The 20,234-nt window shown below is 41.7% G+C and overlaps 1 protein-coding gene across 1 annotated transcript in view; it reads right to left on the bottom strand.

Moving 5' to 3' along the window:
- The window catches only part of LOC127493269 (butyrophilin-like protein 2), an 80,632-nt gene that overhangs the window by 47,969 nt on the left and 12,429 nt on the right, over positions 1-20,234 (bottom strand). Inside the window, exons 3-7 of the mRNA XM_070074933.1 lie at positions 12,932-13,279; positions 10,343-10,624; positions 9,164-9,184; positions 4,544-4,891; positions 3,317-3,598 (exon numbers count right to left, since the gene is read on the bottom strand). Of these exons, the coding sequence (XP_069931034.1) occupies positions 3,317-3,598; positions 4,544-4,891; positions 9,164-9,184; positions 10,343-10,624; positions 12,932-13,279 (1,281 nt within the window). The remainder of the gene's footprint in view (positions 1-3,316; positions 3,599-4,543; positions 4,892-9,163; positions 9,185-10,342; positions 10,625-12,931; positions 13,280-20,234) is intronic.

Raw genomic sequence — 20,234 nt, 5'->3', positions numbered from 1 at the left:
AACATTATGCTGAGTAAATTAAGCCAGTCCCAAAGAGACAAATATCATATGTTCTTCCTGATCGGAGACAACTCACTGAGCACCAAAGGGGAAACCTGTTGAAGTGAAATGGACACTATGAGAAACAGTGACTTGATCAGCTCTTGTCTTGACTGTTGATGTACAATGTAATACTTTATCCATTTTAGGATTTTCTCTTTGTTTTGTTCTAGTGCTATTGGTTGAACTCTGTGATTAACACACAATTATTCTTAGGTGTTTAAATTTTAACTGAAAAGTGATCCATGTTAAATATAACAGTGGGAATAAGAGAAGGAGGAGATGTACAATTTGGGACATGCTCAATCGGACTTGCCACAAATGGTAGAGTTAGAATCATGTCAGGGGATCCCAATACAATCCCATCAAGGTGGCATGTACAAATTCCATCTCACTAGTCCAAGTGATCAATTTCTATTCACAATTGATCAACTGATAGGTCTAAGAGTCAAAGGGATCACACGAACAAGACTAGTGTCTGCTAATACTAACTGATATAATCAAAAAGGGAGAGAACGATCCATCATGGGAAGCGGGATACACAGCAGACTCATAGAATGGCAGATGTCCTAAACAGCACTCTGGCCTCAGAATCAGCCCTTAAGGCATTCAGATACGGCTGAAGAGCCCATGAGAGTATTTTAGGCGTGGAAAGCCAAGACACCGTGGAAAAAAAAAACAAAAAACAAACAAACAACAAAAAAAGAATACCTAAATGAAAGATCTCTGCGAGTGAGATCCCAGTGGAAAGAACAGGGCCATCAAAGAAGGAGGTACCTTTCTCTGAAGGGAGGAGAGAACTTCCACTTTGACTATGCTCTTGTCTAAATAAGATCGAAGTCGGCAAACTCAAAAGGCTTCCATAGCCTTGAAAACTCATGACTAGAGCCTAGGGAAATTACTATGCCATAAACAAGAGTGTCAAATTGTTAAGTCAACAGCAGGAGTCACTGTGTACTTACTCCTCATGTGGGATCTGTCCTTAATGTGTTGTCCAATGTGAAGTAATGCTATAACTAGTACTCAAATAGTATTTTACACTCTGTGTTTCTGTGTGGGTGCAAACTGATGAACTCTTTACTTAATATATACTAAATCGATCTTCTGTATATATAGATAATTGAAAATGAATCTTGATGTGAATGCAATGGGAGAGGGAGCGGGAGATGGGAGGGGTGTGAGTGGGAGGGAAATTATGGGTGGGGGAAGCCATTGTAATCCATTAACTGTACTTTGGAAATTTATATTTACTAAATAAAAAATACAGAAAAGATACAGAAAAAAAAGAAAACATTAGATTTAATCAACACCATAGACAAAATTGACCTAACAGATAACTACAGAACTTTCCATCTTACAGTTGCAGAATACACATTTTTTTCACCAGTTTATGGAACCTTCTCTAGAATTGACCACATGCTAGGCATAAAGCAAGTCTCGCCAAAATCAAAAAATCACAATCATGCCATGCATCTTTTTGGACCATATGCAATGTAGCTGGAAATCAACAACTCAGGAATCTCTAAAACAGAGAAAATGTGCTCCTGATTAAACAGTGGGTCATAGAAGAAATCAAAAGAGAAATCAAAAAAAAATCTGAAACAAATGAAAAAGACAAAAAAAGGAAAAATATTCATTGTTATTGATTGGAAGAATCAGTATCAACAAAATGTCCATTCTTCTGAAAGTAATTTACTTGGCTCGTGCTGTGGCATAGTGGGTGAACCAGCAGCCTGCAGTTCTGGCATCCCATCTGGGTGCCTCTTTGAGTCCTAGGTTCTCCACTTCCATTCCCGCTCTCTGCTATGGCCTGGGAAAGCAGTAGAAATGGCCCAAGCCCTTGGACCCCTGCACACACGTGGGAAACCTGGAACAAGCTTTAGGTTCCTGGCTTTGGATCAGTGCAGCTCTGGCTGTTATGGCCAATTGAAGAGTGAACCAGTGGATGGAAGACCTCTCTCTGTCTTGATCTCTCTCTCTCTCTCTCTCTCTCTCTCTCTCTCTCTTTTTATCTGCCTCTCCTCTCTCTGTGTAACTTTGACTTTCAAATAAGCAAATAAATCTTTAAAATAAAGAAATAAATAAATAAATAAAAACTCATTCCATCTTGAAAAAAAGGAAGAACTTTACAGATTCAATGTAATACCAATCAAAATATCAAAGACATTCTTCAAAGATCTAAAAAAAATGATAACATCCCTAAGGAAATACAGGAGACCTTGACTAGCTGAAGCAATCTTATACAACAAAATCAAAGCTAGAGATATCACAATACCAGATTTCAAGACATACTAACATGCAATTACAATCAAAACAGCATGATACTGGTCCAAAACAGATGGATAGACCAACGGAACAAAGTATAAACTTCAGAAATCAATCCACACATCTACAACCAACTTATATTTGACCAAGAAGCTAAAACCAATCCCTGGAGCAAGGACAGTCTCTTCAACAAATGCTGCTGGAAAAAACTGGATTTCCACATGCAGATGTATGAAGCAGGACCTCTACCTTCACCTTTTATAAATATCAGCTCAACATGGATTAAAGAACTAAATCTATGAGCTGATACCATCAAATTAATATAGAACATTGGGGAAGCCCTGTAAGACATTGGCACAGGCAAGGAGTTCTTGGAAAAGACTCCTGAAGAACAGGCAATCAAAGTCATAATTAACTCATAGTGTTACATCAAATTCAGAAGCTTCTGGACTGCAAAAGAAAAGGAAAGTGAAGAGGCAACCAACAGAATGTGAGAAATTATTTGCAAAGAATGCAACTGATGAAGGATAAATAACCAGAATATATAAAGAGATCAAGAAATTCCACAAAAAATGAACAACCCAGTGAAGAAATGGGAAAAGGACTTAGACAGACATTTTTCAAAAGAAGAAATCCAAATTGCCAATATACACATGATAAAATGTTCAGGATCACTAGCCATCAGTGAAACGCAAAACAAAATCACAGTGAGGTTCCACCTCACCCCAGTTAGAATGGTTTAGTGGATTAGGGGAGTGTCTGCTTTCAGGGAATAACTAGGGTGTGTGGTGAGTGTGCCACAGTAAAATGGAACTTAGTGTATACCCAGTAATAAGCCTAACTTTAGGGATCTTGGCGGGTATGTGAGGGAGAAACTCGGAGGAGTGGATCTCCTAAAGATCAGATTTGCAAGAGATAGCAGGTGTTTCATGAGAAGTAATAAAACAAATAAGTCTGGGTTGGTCTTGACAATTATTTCCAAAACTTAGCAGAAATAAATGGCATCACCCACCTGAGAAAGAAAAGGATGCTGTTTTCCTCTCACCCAAAAGGGGGTTGCTGATGGAACAAGTCACATTCACAATGGAGCTCCTTGTCACCAATAAAGCCGTCTCCACATGGAACAGCCCACGGCTGTCTTGACTCAGGGCCTCAGAAAACGACGGCATTGCCTCTCCCTGTCTGTCCATCCACTGCACAAGGGGCTGTGGGAACCACCCGTCCGAAGTGCACATCAGCTGCATGTCTCCATCCTTCAGTCCTTCCATGGTGATCAGTGGGGAAGAGCCCACTCCTGGGGAAGAGAGATCTCAGATCTACAGTCAGTGACTTCCCTGGGAGGGAGGAGGGGACTCAGAGGGCTTGCGGGAGACAGCAGATCTTAAGGGGCAATCCGCTCCACTCAGACAAAAGCAGCTGGAGCATGTCTTGTCTTGTTTGTAATTTCTGTTTGGGTATTGTTGTTATTGTTGCTTTGCCAAATCACCCTCGGATAGATTAATAAGTAAAACACAATTCCATACCAAACCTTTTTCTTCTGTCCCCGAGAACAAAATAACTTTACCAAGGCATGGATCACATGTGCAAGATAAAACATAGTAAGAGTGTTCTCTCAAACTCTTAAAAATATCTACGTCCATTGGCAGAAAACAACGGAGCCCATTTACTTCTTGATGTGTCCTCCTATGGGTAATTGCTAAGTGTGCTTTCTAATTTAGATTCAAAATGCATGGGAGGAACTTGTGTAACATCCAGGATTTTGGCCTGTCTTCAACAGCATTTGCTATCCCTGGAAATCAATTCTCACAAATATCAGCAGTGAGGCGGGAAGTGGTTTCATCTTCTCCATCCCTGGCATGCATGCCAATCTTCATTTTTGTTTCCATGATAGATCTACTTTTGTCTACAAATTATTACACTTCCTGATAATCGCATTTTTCAGAAATTTAATAACAAAATGAGAAATAATGAGTTCTGTGTAAAATTAGGGAGTAGATGTCCCTAAACATATGGTTACTTTATGGACAGATTGAAAAGAATACAAGTTCTATACTCAAAGAATTAACTTTGGTCCATTTAAGCTTGTGATCTTTAAGTGTCTGTGACAGTTCTGGGCACCAGAGGATTCAATACACATTTGATAAGAAAATTTCAAATGCCAGAGAAATGTCCTAGGAGTTAGCATGTCAATATGTTAGGAATAGGTGTTGAACCCAGGACACATGTCTAGAATCCTTACCTACCACCTTCAGATCCATGCTGGCCTCCTGGTAGACATCATCAATTTCAAAAAGGCACCGGTACTGCCCATCATCTGAAGTCCTGGCACCATGTATCTGCAGTGTCAGTCTCCCCTCGTGGATCGCATCACCCACCAGAGCAGTCCTCCCTCTGTATTCCACCATCTGCTCTCCAGCCACATGGTCCCCATCCACATACACATGAACAGCGGGGTAGCGGTGGGATCGGACCCACCTCACCTCCATGTTCTGTGCGTTCACCTTGGGGGACAGGTAACAGGTTAACTCCACATCTTCTCCCACCCTGACAAGGATGGGCTGGGAAGGCCCAATCACTGTTAGGGAAGCTGGTAAATACAAAGACAAAACACAAAGGAAAGAATAAAAGTGGAGTAAATGCTGCCACCTGCACCGACATCTCCAGTATTCAAGAACACCCCGTGTAATGTCCAAGGCTGGCTTTTGAAAAGATGAGGGTTTCACAGACTCAGTATAGAGGTCATTCTTGTCCAAGGAAAAGCCATCTCATGATGTGTGCCAATCCCAATCACTGATTGAACCACCACTCACCCCTGCCTGTAATTTATTCAGTTTACGGATCAATAATAAAATAATTCCATCATTAAACATCACAGGATAAAATGAACACTATCACTTCAAATCTGGATGATATTAAACTATTTCTTAATATGTCTCTCACTTTCTTAAACTATAAAAATGTCATATTATTGCCAAAATCATTCAGTTGCTGTGAGATTAAACAAAATGACCAAGATAAAGCCCTTGGATCACCATACAATGTGAGCAGAGGAGTATGGGCAAGATGCAAATGCTTTAAACTTGATAATTGGGAAGGAGTTGTAAATGGGTCTCCTGTGGATTTTTAGTAAGATAATTGAAGAAATCTTCCTCATGTTAGTATTTCTGGTACCTCATAAGTCCAGTCCAGCCACCATATTTTATTTCCCCAAGGTTATATGTATGTGAGTTTAAAGACACATACCAGATACAACGTCCTCACATAATTTAGAGTAAAACCTTAAGAGGAAGAATTGGGGCTCTTGACAGAACGCAGAATGCAGTACAACCATGAATCCAAGTTCTACCAGTATGGACAAGATCTTCACTGAGGGCTTTCCTGGACCACAGCTGTATAACAATTTCAATTCCCACAGGCCGTGCCCTACCAACTTTGCTCTATTATAATTCGAAGGTTGTCATTTTCTGACAAATGTAAAGATGGTTTAATACATGCTGAGACCACTTACAATAGAAATACGGGCATACAGTTTCAGATTCTCTGCACAGAAATCAATGGCCAAAAACATAACGTCCTTATTATATCATAGTCAAAATCTGCAAAGCGTATTTCTAGAGAAGAAATTCACTGTCAACACAATTTTAGCATTCAGATTATTCCCTTCTAGTCCATCTAAAATGTGACTCCAGTTATTGCCAATATGTTTTTGCTTTATCTTTTAAAATTTACCAAAAGCAATATTATCATCATCCCATGTATATTTGTTGAAATCCGAAGACAAGGGTAAGAATCCGAAAAAAATAAACTGAGCAATAGTTTGCTACTATTTTTTCACCCATAAATCTCAAATTACTTAATGGAAAAGGCCATTTCTTCTTCTCTGTCATTGTTAGGAGGATTTTTCCCCTTGTCTGTGACCTGTGGCACATATCAAATCTCAAACCAGTTTACCCTACTAGACATGGGTAATTAAGAGCTAATGTTAGGCCGGTGCCACGGCTCACTAGGCTAATCCTCCGCCTGCGACAACGGCACCCCAGATTCCAGTCCCTGGCTTTGGATTGGCACAGCACGCTGGCTGTAGCAGCCATTTGGGGGGTGAACCAAAAGAAGGAAGACCTTTCTCTCTGTCTCTCTCTCTCTCACTGTCTAACTCTGCCAGTCAAAAAAAAAAAAAAAGAGCTAATGTTGGTTTTAATGGGAACTAAAGGAAGCAAAATATAAATATGGAATTCAGTTAATTGGGAGTATTATAGATATGCAAAGCTCCCATTTCTCCTGAATTCAGAGTTTAAAGTTCTAGGTAAATCATTATATCTTAATATTAATAATTGGTATTCTATACAAATATGATCACCTGGGGAGCTGTATATAATCTCCTTTTCCTATAAATTTTAGCATCCAGCCTTTCACACCATTAGTGCTCAGATTTATTGTCTGGTTTTTTAATGTTGGATGTATGTTCCTGAAATCCTTCTGAATACTCACCTGAAAATTAAATCACATCTGGCATATGAAGTGCACTGAATTGTGTGCTAATCCCCTGAAACCGGACAGTCTTGTCATCCTACCCTCCCTGTGCTGTCAATCAGCACCTTCAGTGACGTGCTCTCATCACTGAATGCAAGTTGATTCACCTTACATCCAGTGTAGTAGAACTGGGCACTATCTTGCAACTTAAGTTCAATCTGTTCATTTTAAAGAAGGGAAAAATAGAGACTAGTGGGTTGCCAAAACTGTGGTGACCAAGAACTTGCACTCTTAGGTTAGATAGACAATGATTATAAAGGAAAACACCAGAATTTCTTACAGTTTTCAGCAAACCACACACGCCTCTAAGATTGCTTCCTAAATAGAAAATGAGGATAAATCTGTTAACCTTTATAACTATAAGAAAAAATGAAACAATTCTTACAAAGCACTTGGCATATTGCTTGGAACATAATATTTCAAGTAACCAGTCACTGTTTTTTACAAACCAATAGCATATTTTGCCAGAGTAGGAACTGGAGTTTTAGTTTCAGGACCTGTGAGCAGACTGGGTTTGCAGCAACCTCGTGTGTAGGTCCTTTCTCTTGGCCTCTAATTCATGGCAAAAGCACAGAGACAGCCACAGAGCACCTGGGCCCTTCAGCCATTCAGCACACCACCCTCCAAGCTCCTGGGGCTCAGCCCTTCTCCCCCAGCCTGACAGTGGGCAAAATGAAGCTCAAATTTTCCACCTTGTTTGTGTTCCCAGAAGTGAGCATGATTTGGGAAGAACCCGACAGGGATTGCATTTTGTGTCCCTGGTTTACAATGGGCATGTGGAGGTGGCTCAGAGAACTCAAGGATGATTCTTTTTATTTATTTTTTTTTGACAGGCAGAGTTAGACAGTGAGAGAGAGAGACAGAGAGAAACGTCTTCCTTCCACTGGTTCACCCCCCAAATGGCCGCTATGGCTGGCGTGTTGCGGCTGGCACACTGCGCCGATCCGAAGCCAGGAGCCAGGTGCTTCCTCCTGGTCTCCCATGCGGGTACAGGGCCCAAGCACTTGGGCCATCCTCCACTGCATTCCCAGACCACAGCAGAGAGCTGGACTGGAAGAGGAGCAACCAGGACAAAATACGGCGCCCCAACCGGGACTAGAACTCGGGGCTCCAGCGCCGTGGGCAGAGGATTAGCCTAGTGAGCCACGGTGCTGGCCTCAGGGATGATTCTTTACCTCAAATCTCACTGTGGGACAACAGTTGTGTCAACCTACTCCAAACACCAAATTGAAGTCCTGATCTGTAACTAACAAGCTCCATGGGTTAAGGTTTCTGTCAGAACAGGCAGAAGACGAGCTGCCTTAGACGGATAGGGCTCACAGGCACCTGTCTGTCCCCAGAATATGGAGTTACCTTTGACCTAAGGCCCATTCCTTATCTTTATGGTCTGATGGGGTCAAATGTTTCACTCCAGAATCTAACAGAAATCAGGGTGTGTTACCCTGATCTTCCTCAATAACTCTCACACAGACTGAAAGGAAAGGTATACTTAAGCTCTACTGACACACACGTGGGGGCACACACACAAATGCACACACATTCCTGTGACAGGTGTCTCGATGGAGGGTGGGTGGGCATTTATGGGAGAAGGAAATGAGTGACCCAGGTTCATATGCACTGGGGCAGAAGCAGCCACCATGGGCTGGTAGAAGAGACCTTGGACAGGAGTAAGGCGTGTAAGGTGGGAAAACAGAAAATCAAAGAGGTTACAACAAGTTATTTTTTAAACCACTTAAGTGCACTACAATAAAATAAGAGCAACAGCCCAACCATAAAGTTTAAAAAAATGCAAGAAAGTTATCACCCCAGTCATAGGGTTCCAGGTGGCACCTGGGAAAGAAAGTAACAGCCTCCTCTCTGTAGTGATGAATTCAGGGATCTACTGGGAGGAGGAGCAGGTGCAAAACCCATGGCAGGGTTAGAGGAGAGAGTGGAGGCAGTGACCTCCAATTATGATGAAGACACCGCCCTTTCGCACTCTAGGAAAGTTTGAAAATGGCCCCCAGGGCTGGCCAACTGCCAGGTGCCATTGCCAAACACTCAGAAGGCAGCTCTTTTGTCTCCTACACGGAGCAGAGGTGGTGTCTGTGTCATCTAGGTGTCCATCTGAGACTCGCTGGAACCCCCCTGGCAGACACACAGTGGGAAAGGCCCTAAAGGAGACCGTGGTAGCCTGCACTTGGCCAGTCCCACCAATATGAACGGAGCCTAAGACTTGTTGAATCCATGCCTTAGTTTCCCATTTGGGTTACAGGGTCTCAGCCTGGTGCCACAAGCTGTGTGTCCACAAGGCTCACCAGGCATGGGGGGAGGGGCAGGTCCTACTCACCCATCTCAGACTGGAGTTTCTCTGGAAAAAGAATGAGAATAACATATTGAGGAAATTGGTCTGAAAGAAAGGAGAAAAGTTATCTAAAAAGATAAAATAAATCAAGTACAGTAAAATGAAACAAAGCAAGTTCTACATTTCATTGGAGAGTTCAATATGCAATGTGAAATGATGAAAAATATTGATTTTTTTACCACAGATCATCTAGTATTCCTGCTAGTTTTCCTTTTTTCTGAACAACAAAAAAATGCTCTCAGTATTATCACCCAATAATTCTGTTTGTTTCTGCAGATATTTAACTACCAGTTATAAAAAGCATACACATTAATTTTGTAAATACTCAGAAAATATAAAAATATGAGGACATAAACTTCACATTTGTAATTCCAAACTGAGACATTATAAGCTCATGTATGTATATATATATATATATTCACAAATATATTAGTCTGATTCATGTAAATGAGTAAAGAAAAATTAAATGTTAATAGTTAATATTTTATAAATATGTATGTCTTCTTTTAACATCAACACATAACATTTAATTTTTCTTTACTCATTTACATGAATCAGAATAATAAATACAGCCTCAAAAATCTTAATCCAGTTTTGTGATTCAAAGTCAATAACCTATGTGATTCAAAATATCTATTTATAGCTATATAGATAGATATGATCTTTATCATTAAATAATTTTTCAATAGGATTAAGCCACTAAAATTATTTGAAAATATTTTTGTTATTTTTATAGTGACATGAGAAATTTAACACTATGTCATTTTATTGGGTTTTCTTTGGTTTTTGTTGTTCTTGTTGTTTTATAAGTGAGAACACTATTAAGATGCTATGTAAATAGTTTTCTCCACCTTGCTTATTTTTGTCTGATAGGTCCCTAGGCCTAATTGGCAGAATGCAGCATAGGAAAAAAATTCAGTTGAAGGAATATAGTTTTGTTTTCCTAAGAATACTTGTGGTTAAAAAATCAATGCAGAAACAAGGTAGAATTTGAAAATAACTGCAGTACTTTCAACAGTTATTTAGTCAAAATACAGTGCATCTATTCCAATTATAAATGTTTTATAGGTTTTAATAGAGATTACTAAACGTGAGATTTGTCCTGACCAGAAACACAGGCGCCATGGTTCCCTGAGCAAGCTGGTCCCAGGGCGGAGCACTGACCTGAGAGGGCGATGACAGACGCCTTGTCCTGGCTGAGGACAGGGTTGTGGATGAGGCAGGACACGGTCTCTGCGGAGGCATCCCTGACCACAAGGGTGGCTTCCACGTAGAACAGACCATGTTCATCTTGGATGTGATGCTCGGAGACAGACAGCAGCTGCTCTCCCTGGCCATCCTCCCAGCGCACCTGCGGCTCCGGGAACCAGCCCTTTGCAGTGCACACAAGCTGCACTCCACCTCCCACAGGCCCCTCCATGTGGATCCGAGGGGCCGACCCCAGGCCTGTGGAGAGAAGTCACAGCCTTGAGCCCCAAATGATGGCAGCACAAATCACACACAGTGGGATCCCAGTGATGCTGCCCACGGGAGAGGGTGGGCGCTCAGGGGCCAGGGAAGTAGAAGGTGGTCTAAGGCGTTCTTCTCATCAGATCTGGAGTTCAGGTCCACTTCCTTCATTCTCCAGTCAGTATCTTTTCTTTTTTAAAAAAGATTTATTTATTTATTTAAAAAGTAAAGTTACAGAGGCAGAGAGAAAGACTTCCATCTGCTAGTTCACTCCCCCAAATAGCCAGCCAGAGCTCGGCTGGTCCAAAGCCAGGAGCTTCTTTCAGGTCCCCCATATGGGCTCAGGGGCCCAAGGACTTGGGCCACCTTCTACTGATTTCCCAGGTCACAGCAGAGAGCTGGATTGGAAGTGGAGCAGCTGGGACTCGAACCAGTGCCCACATGGGATGCCTGCACTACAGGAGCAGCTTTACCCTCTATGCTACAGTGCCAGCCCTTATAGTATCTTTTAAGTTCAGCATCTGAGTGCATGCTTCTTCAGATGCAGACAGGGGAATAGGAGACAGGAGATACAATAACATTTTACTTCTTTCTTTAATACAGCAAACAAAGATGTGTCATCACTGACCCATGAATTCTTTGATGCCACTAACCCTGCCTTTTAATCTTAATATTATTTGTATCAGGCACTTCTTTTTGACATTTCAGATGATAATATGATCTAATTTAAACAATATGAAATTGTTTATATTTAATAACAATATTAAAGATAAAGTCACAAATCACCTGAAAGAGAATTAATCTTCTCTCTCTCTGCTTTTTTTGTGGGGGGAGGTTGGTGGTAGTGACCTTGGGATAGACATAAACTGCAGTGTGTGGAATGCAAGTTCCATGCAGAGTTCCTTGTGTCTAGATATCCCCTTCAATGACAAGAGTGGCTTTGAGAAATCCTACTTTAGGATAACTTACAGAGCCATGAAGTTCTTTCTCTGTCCTACACTACACTTCCCAAACTCAAAGGGAACTATATTTTCACAAGGTACCAAAACCTGTGAAATACAGCAAAAGCAGTATTAACAGGAAAGTTGGGGGCTGGTGTTGTGGTGTAGCACGTTAAGCTGCCACCTGCAATGCCAGCATCCAGTGTGAGCACCAGTTCAAGTCCCAGCTGTTCCAGTTCTCTGCAAATGCACCTGGAAGACATCCCAAGGACTTGTGCCCCTGAGCCAATGTGAGAGATAGGGACAGAGTTCCAGGCTCCTGGGCTTAGCCATGGTAGATCTAGGCCACATTTGGGGTGTGAAGCAGAGAATGGGAGAATACAACAGCATTCTTTAGAACCTGCCATTCACAGGGTGTCCCTACACCTCCTGCAAGTGCCCCGTTTGTTGAATGGTGGAGCACGAACATCTCTGTGAGAGCACAGTGTTAACCTCTTCAGCCTCATCACTGGCTCTCTGACCAGGGCATTGACAAAGCAAAGTTCTCACACCTCAGTCACCCCAAACAGAAGGACTCTCCAGAAAGTTCACAGAAAATGCCTATCGTGAGATTACCATGCATAGATTTCAAAAATTTTCCACCAAAATAAATTAAGCTTTTAATTCCACTTCCATGGACTTTTTGAAGTCCCCAAGGGGGATAAGGAACAACTGCTTCCACTGAGACACAGATGAGGAGCAGGAGCTGGGCTCACTCACTCAGCAGTCGACTTGCTCTGGCACACCAACCTTAGGTGGCACAAGCTCTTACCTCAGAAAAACTGCTAATGAATGGGGTAGGTGCTGCAGCTAGCATGTTAAGCCACTGCTTGGAATGCCCACATTCCACTCTGCTTCTGATCCACCACCCTGCTTATACACATGGGAAGCAGTAGATGATGGTTCAAGTACTTGAGTTCCTGCCATTCAGGTGGGAGGCCTAGATGGAGTTTCTGGCTTCAGCCTGGTCCAAACTGAGCTGTTGCAGCCATCTGGGGAGTGAACCAGAGATGCAAGGTGTCCTGCCCCCATGACTCTGCTTTACAAACAGGTAAATAATTCTTTCAAAGTTTCTAGGAACTACATGTTTTATATTTCAAATAATCCTCAAGAACAGTCAACTGTGTAAGTTTTAAATTTGGAAGAATATTTCACAAGTGAGCTTGTTTTAAAGATTTCAGAACCGTTTCAAGTGCCTCAGAGTAGACTATGGGGCACCAGGAATGGCTTTGATGACTCAAAGGGAATTCTTCAACTGGCAATAACCTTTCCACATGTTAATAAGCTCCTCTCCAGAATCCTATGTCTTTTCCTAGATATTCACCTGCTACTTTGAGCAGCAAGCTTGTTTCACTATAATAGTCGCCCTCTTGGAAACGGCACCAGTATTGCCCATTGTTGGAAGCCTGGATGCTGTGTATCTTCAGAGCCACACGTCCCTCTGCGATGCCATCTTCTATCCACTCGACTCGGCCTTGGTACTCCTCCTTCTGCACCTCAGTCATCCCAGCTCCATCCCGGTATGCAATTACAGGTGCACTGGGCTCTGAGTGGTACCACCTCACCTCCGTGTGCACCGCAGTCTTCTTGGGAAGGCGCTGACAGGTGAGTAGGGCCTCTTCCCCCACCATAGCCACAATAGCATGGGAAGGACCAGTCACTCTGAAGTCATCTACAAAGCAGAGCACAAAAGAGGAAGTGTCAGCCAGAAGCGCCAGCAGGAGGACCAGTGTGCTTGCCTGTGTTGTCCAACCTAAAAAGACAGAGAGGGGTGGGCTTTGCTCTCAACGTTTTAGAGAACTCCACCAGGATTCTTTGTGCACTCCTTTGTTACAGTCACAACCTTGTGTACTGAAAGAAAATGTAGTTCAAAAATTTGAGCACAAAAGCCAAACCTGTCACACACTAGCTGGACAATTTGGAGCAAATCTATTATTCTCAGTAAGTCTTTGAGGTTTATGATCTTAATTTCTTCATCTTTAAGACACTAAAACTATCATGTCTGGGTTGTTTTTATACTCAAGGAAGTTAATACATAAATTTATTTATTTATTAAAAACTTATTAGTGATTAACATTTTGATTAGTTTCTTAAAATTTAGATAAGGAACTCATCGATTAGTCTTTTTGGCATCTCAGGATCACTCACTCTTGTCTAGGTAAGGCCCTGAGATTTTCTTTTTTCTTATCCTTTCTCTAAAGAAGGTGATTGCAGTGACTGAATTAAGTACAATGCATGGTCCATGAGGACTCTCTGTGGTGGGTTAAGCACAGTGGTCCATAGAGAATTTGAGTCCTCCAATCCAATTCTAAATCATGTCTGACCTTCCTTGCTACCTGCACATCAGAGATGTTTAATATTGGCACGTGTTGTTACTTTCAGGACCTCGTCTGTCATTTATGCTGTGCTCTTTCTATCTAAATGCCCCACAGCCACCTGACCTTTGTGCACACTCGTCCTCCGGGGCAAACCTTTCCTTGTCAAATAGATGCTGCTCAAAAAGTCATCATTAAACTTGGGTGGAGATCTGTTTGTATTTTTTATTCCAAATATGAAGCAAGGGCTGAGGCTATGCCAGTCCTTTACAGACTAGGAAACCACAGCATGACTGAGAGAGAGGACGGCGGCCTCAGAACCTCACAAAACTTCCACGGCACCAAGTCTGCAGTCCACCTTCTGACGTCTTCACAGGATGTGTTTGTTTGTTTGTTTGTTTGTTTTATTTTTTATCAAATTGCCATTCTATGTTTTCCTTGGGGCTCTGATTTTTCTCTCTGACATCCACATTTCATAATTTTATTTCAAGGTATAACATTTTGACTGACAAAATTCAACTACTGGGGCCTGTGCTGTGGCACAGCAGGTAAAGCTGCCACTTGCTGTGCCAGCATCCAATGTGGGTGCCAGTTCAAGTCCCAGCTGCTTCTCTTCTGATCCTGCTCTCTGCTATGGCCTGGGAAAGCAGTAGAAGATGGCCCAAGTCCTTGGACCCTTGCACCAACGTGGGAGACCCCGGCAGAGACTCCTGACTCCTGGCTTCAGATCAGTGCAGCTCTGGCTGTTGTGGCCAACTGGGGAGTGAACCATCAGATGGAAGACCTCTCTCTCTCTCTCTCTCTCTCTCTCTGCCTCTCCTTCTCTCTCTGTGTAACTCCAACTTTCAAATAAATAAATAAATCTTTAAAAAACAAGTCAACCAGGGGACCGAGCTGCGCAAGCCGCAGGGTCTGCGCGCCAGTGCTCGAAGGGGAGTGCGTGCTACACAGACAACAGCGGGGAGACTTGGGACGTCCAGGGCTCCGAGTCCACACATCGGCGCTGGAAGGGGAGCGGACCTGCGTGGAGAGCGTGGAAGCCCACAGTTCGGGACACCAGCGGCAGACTCAACACACCAGCGCTGGAACGCGAGGTGAGCCAAACCTCAATAGCCCGAGACACCAGCAGGCAAGCGGAGAGAGGAGACTAGAGGGAACAACCCCCGGGCGGGGGGGAAACTTCACCAGGCTAACTGGAAGAGAGAGAGAGAGAGAGAAAAAAAAAAGGTGACTGGTATGGACACGGGTTTCTCTCTCTCCGCTCACCTCTCAAGGGCGAGCAAGACAAAGAGCAGGCGCCATCTTGGACATACATCATAAGCAGAGCGACCTCAGGTCTGCACTGGCCCTGAGCCTAGCAGAAAAACCTGACTCTGGGCGGGGCGAATTAACAGGAGATTGGGAGCTAGTAAATTTGTGGTGCTACTGAACTGAGACTGTGAAAAAAGAGACGGTGGGGGAGAGAACTCACGGAATTCACGTGAGTATTCTCCAGAGACGCTACAATTCCGTAACTTTGGCAACCCAGTGGGAGACTGAAGGAGAATTTGAGCCCACTCTGAGGGCAGAACAGATTCCCTGTGTGGTCCTTGGGAAAGAGCTTCCGATCTCTGGCTCCTGTGGGTATATCATTTGCCTGCTAACTACCTCCAACTTCGTTCAGCTGTGCAGAATTACTTCCCTTTTGAATCAAAAAAAAAAGAAAGAGAGAGAGAGGTTTACCACACCTAACCTGGGAGTGTCACCTTTGGCACACCAAACAGAGCTCTCAGGCCACACCCATCTCAAGCCCTAAGGCTCCATCAAAAACAGATAGTCCACTTAATCTAGAGTCATAGTATAACAAGAAAAAGCACCACAGTGAAGAAACCAAATATCTCCAATATGCCAAATAACAAACGCAAAAACCAAGGTAATAAAAACAAGGAAGTCACCATGAATCCCTCAAATGAAAAAGACACCCCAATTCAAGATTATGAGGATGATGACATAGAAGAAATGCAAGAAGCAGATCTCAAAAAATTGATAAGAACATTAAGAAGTTCTCAAAAACAAATTCTGGAACTACACAAATCCTTAATGGACAAGATAGAAAATCTCTCTCGTGAAAATGAAATATTAAGGAGGAATCAAAATGAAACGAAACAACTAGTACAACAGGAAACTGGGATAGTGACTGAAGTGAAGAATTCAATAGATAAAATGAAAAACACAATAGAGAGCCTTACAAACAGAATGGGTGAAGCAGAAGAGAGAATATCGGACTTAGAAGACAGAGAACAGGAAAGGATACAGTCAGACCAAAGAAACGAAGAGGAAATTAGAAATCTAAAACATATTGTCAGGAATCTGCAGGATACTATTAAAAAAACCAACATTCGGGTTCTAGGAGTTCCTGAAGGCATGGAGAGGGAGAAAGGATTAGAAGGACTTTTTAGAGAGATATTAGCAGAAAATTTCCCAGGTTTGGAGAAGGACAGAGAAATCCCAGTACAGGAAGCTCACAGAACCCCTAATAAACAAACACGACCAAAAGAGAACCTCACCACGACACGTTGTAATTAAACTCACCACAGTGAAACATAAAGAAAAGATCCTAAAATGTGCAAGAGAGAAACGTCAGATTACTCTCAGAGGATCTCCAATCAGACTCACAGCAGACTTCTCATCAGAAACTCTACAAGCTAGGAGGGAAAACTTGCCAGCCGAGAATATTATATCCTGCAAAGCTATCATTTGTGAATGAAGGTGAAAGAAAGACTTTTCATAGCAAACAGAAATTGAAAGAATGTGTTGCCACTCGTCCAGCCCTGCAACAGATGCTTAAAGATGTGTTACACACAGAAACACAGAAACACGGTCATCAATATGAAAGAAGGTAAAGGAAGGAAACCAAGGAAGGAAACCTCACAGCAAAAGATCACAGGGAATTCAAAGCATATATTAGAACTTATCTTTGGCAAATGGCAGGGCAAAGTTACCACTTATCATTAGTCACTTTGAACGTGAATGGCCTGAACTGTCCAGTTAAAAGACACCAATTGGCTGATTGGGTTAAGGAACAAAACCCATCTATATGCTGCTTACAAGAAACACATCTTTCCAACAAAGATCCATACAGACTGAAAGTGAAAGGCTGGAAAAAGATATACCATGCCAACAGAAATGAAAAAAGAGCGGGCGTAGCCATCTTAATATCAGACAACATAAACTTTACCACAAAAACCGTTAAGAGAGACAAAGAGGGACACTACATAATGATTAAGGGATCAATTCAACAGGAAGATATAACAATTATCAATGTATATGCACCTAACTACAGGGCACCGGTTTATCTAAAAGATTTGTTAACGGACTTAAAGGGAGACTTAGACCCCAATACAATAGTACTGGGGGACTTCAATACTCCACTCTCAGAAATAGACAGATCATCCGGTCAGAAGATCAACAAGGATACAGTAGATTTAAACGACACCATAGCCCAAATGGATCTAACAGATATCTACAGAACTTTCAATCCTACAGCTAAAGACTTTACATTCTTCTCAGCAGTACATGGAACCTTCTCTAGGATTGACCACATACTAGGACATAAAGCAAGTCTCAGCAAATTTAAAAGAATTAGAATCATACCATGCAGCTTCTCAGACCATAAAGAATGAAGTTGGAAATTAGCAACTCAGGAATCCCTAGAGCATATGCAAACACATGGAGATTGAACAACATGCTCCTGAATGAACACTGGGTCATAGAAGAAATCAAAAGAGAAATCAAAAACTTTGTGGAAGTAAATGAGGATAACAGCACAACATACCAAAACTTATGGGACGCAGCAAAAGCAGTGTTAAGAGGAAACTTTATAGCAATAGGTACCTACATCAAGAAATTGGAAAGGCACCAAATAGATGAGCTTTCAATTCACCTCAGGGATCTAGAAAACCTACAGCACACCAGACCCAAATCTAGTAGGAGAAGAGAAATCATTAAAATCAGAGAAGAAATCAACAGGATTGAATCCAAAAAAAAATTACAGAAAATCAGCCAACTGAGGAGCTGGTTTTTTGAAAAAATAAACAAAATTGACACCCCATTGGCCCAACTAACTAAAAAAAGAAGAGAAAAGACCCAAATCAATAAAATCAGACATGAAAAAGGAAATGTAACAACAGACACCACAGAAATAAAAAGAATCATCAGAAATTACTACAAGGACTTGTATGCCAGCAAACAGGGAAACCTATCAGAAATGGATAGATTCCTGGACACATGCAACCTACCTACATTGAACCAGGAAGACATCGAAAACCTAAACAGACCCATAACTGAGACAGAAATTAAAACAGTAATAAAGGCCCTCCCAACAAAGAAAAGCCCAGGACCAGATGGATTCACTGCTGAACTCTACCAGACATTTAAAGAAGAACTAACTCCAATTCTTCTCAAACTATTCAGAACAATCGAAGAAGAGGGAATCCTCCCAAATTCTTTCTATGAAGCCAGCATCACCTTAATTCCTAAGCCGGAAAAAGATGCAGCACTGAAAGAGAATTACAGACCAATCTCCCTGATGAACATAGATGCAAAAATCCTCAATAAAATTCTCGCCAATAGAATGCAACAACACATCAGAAAGATCATCCACCCAGACCAAGTGGGATTTATCCCTGGTATGCAGGGATGGTTTAATGTGTGCAAGACAATCAATGTGATACACCACATTAACAGACTGCAGAAGAAAAACCATATGATTATCTCAATTGACGCCGAGAAAGCATTTGATAAAATACAACACCCGTTCATGATGAAAACTCTAAGCAAACTGGGTTTGGAAGGAACATTCCTCAATACAATCAAAGCAATCTATGAAAAACCCACAGCCAGCATCCTATTGAATGGGGAAAAGTTGGAAGCATTTCCACTGAGATCTGGTACCAGACAGGGATGTCCACTCTCACCACTGCTATTCAATATAGTTCTGGAAGTTCTAGCCAGAGCTATTAGGCAAGAAAAAGAAATTAAAGGGATACAAATTGGAAAGGAAGAACTCAAACTATCCCTCTTTGCAGATGACATGATTCTTTATTTAGGGGACCCAAAGAACTCTACTAAGAGACTATTGGAACTCATAGAAGAGTTTGGCAAAGTAGCAGGGTATAAAATCAATGCACAAAAATCAACAGCCTTTGTATACACAGAGAATGCCATGGCTGAGGAAGAACTTCTAAGATCAATCCCATTCACAATAGCTACAAAAACAATCAAATACCTTGGAATAAACTTAACCAAGGAAGTTCAAGATCTCTACGAAGAAAATTACAAAACCTTAAAGAAAGAAATAGAAGAGGATACCAAGAAATGGAAAAATCTTCCATGCTCATGGATGGGAAGAATCAATATCATCAAAATGTCCATTCTCCCAAAAGCAATTTATACATTCAATGCAATACCAATCAAGATACCGAAGACCTTCTTCTCAGATCTGGAAAAAATGGTGCTGAAATTTATAAGGAGGCACAAGAGACCTCGAATAGCTAAAGCAATCTTGTACAACAAAAACAAAGCTGGAGGCATCACAAGACCAGATTTCAGGACATACTACAGGGCAGTTGTAATCCAAACAGCATGGTACTGGTACAGAAACAGATGGATAGACCAATGGAACAGAATTGAAACACCAGAAATCAACCCAAATATCTACAGCCAACTTATATTTGATCAAGGATCTAAAACTAATTCCTGGAGCAAGGTTAGTCTATTTTATAAATGGTGCTGGGAAAATTGGATTTCCACATGCAGAATCATGAAGCAAGACCCCTACCTTACACCTTACACAAAAATCCACTCAACATGAATTAAAGACCTAAATCTACGACCTGACACCATCAAGTTACTAGAGAACATTGGAGAAACCCTTCAAGATATTGGCACAGGCAGAGTTTCTGGAAAAGACCCGGGAGGCACAGGCAGTCAAAGCCAAAATCAACTATTGGGATTGCATCAAATTGAGAAGTTTCTGTACTGCAAAAGAAACAGTCAGGAGAGTGAAGAGACAACCAACAGAATGGGAAAAAATATTTGCAAACTATGCAACAGATAAAGGGTTAATAACCAGAATCTACAAAGAGATCAAGAAACTCCACAAAAACAAAACCAACAACCCACTTAAGAGATGGGCCAAGCACCTCAATAGACATTTTTCAAAAGAGGAAATCCAAATGGCCAACAGGCACATGAAAAAATGTTCAAGGTCATTAGCAATCAGGGAAATGCAAATCAAAACCACAATGAGGTTTCACCTCACCCCGGTTAGAA

This window comes from Oryctolagus cuniculus, chromosome 5, assembly GCF_964237555.1.
Source record: "Oryctolagus cuniculus chromosome 5, mOryCun1.1, whole genome shotgun sequence".
NCBI classification, from domain to species: domain Eukaryota; kingdom Metazoa; phylum Chordata; class Mammalia; order Lagomorpha; family Leporidae; genus Oryctolagus; species Oryctolagus cuniculus.
The sequence above is the reverse complement of the archived record's forward strand: the minus strand, read 5'-3'. Positions and strand labels throughout refer to the sequence as shown.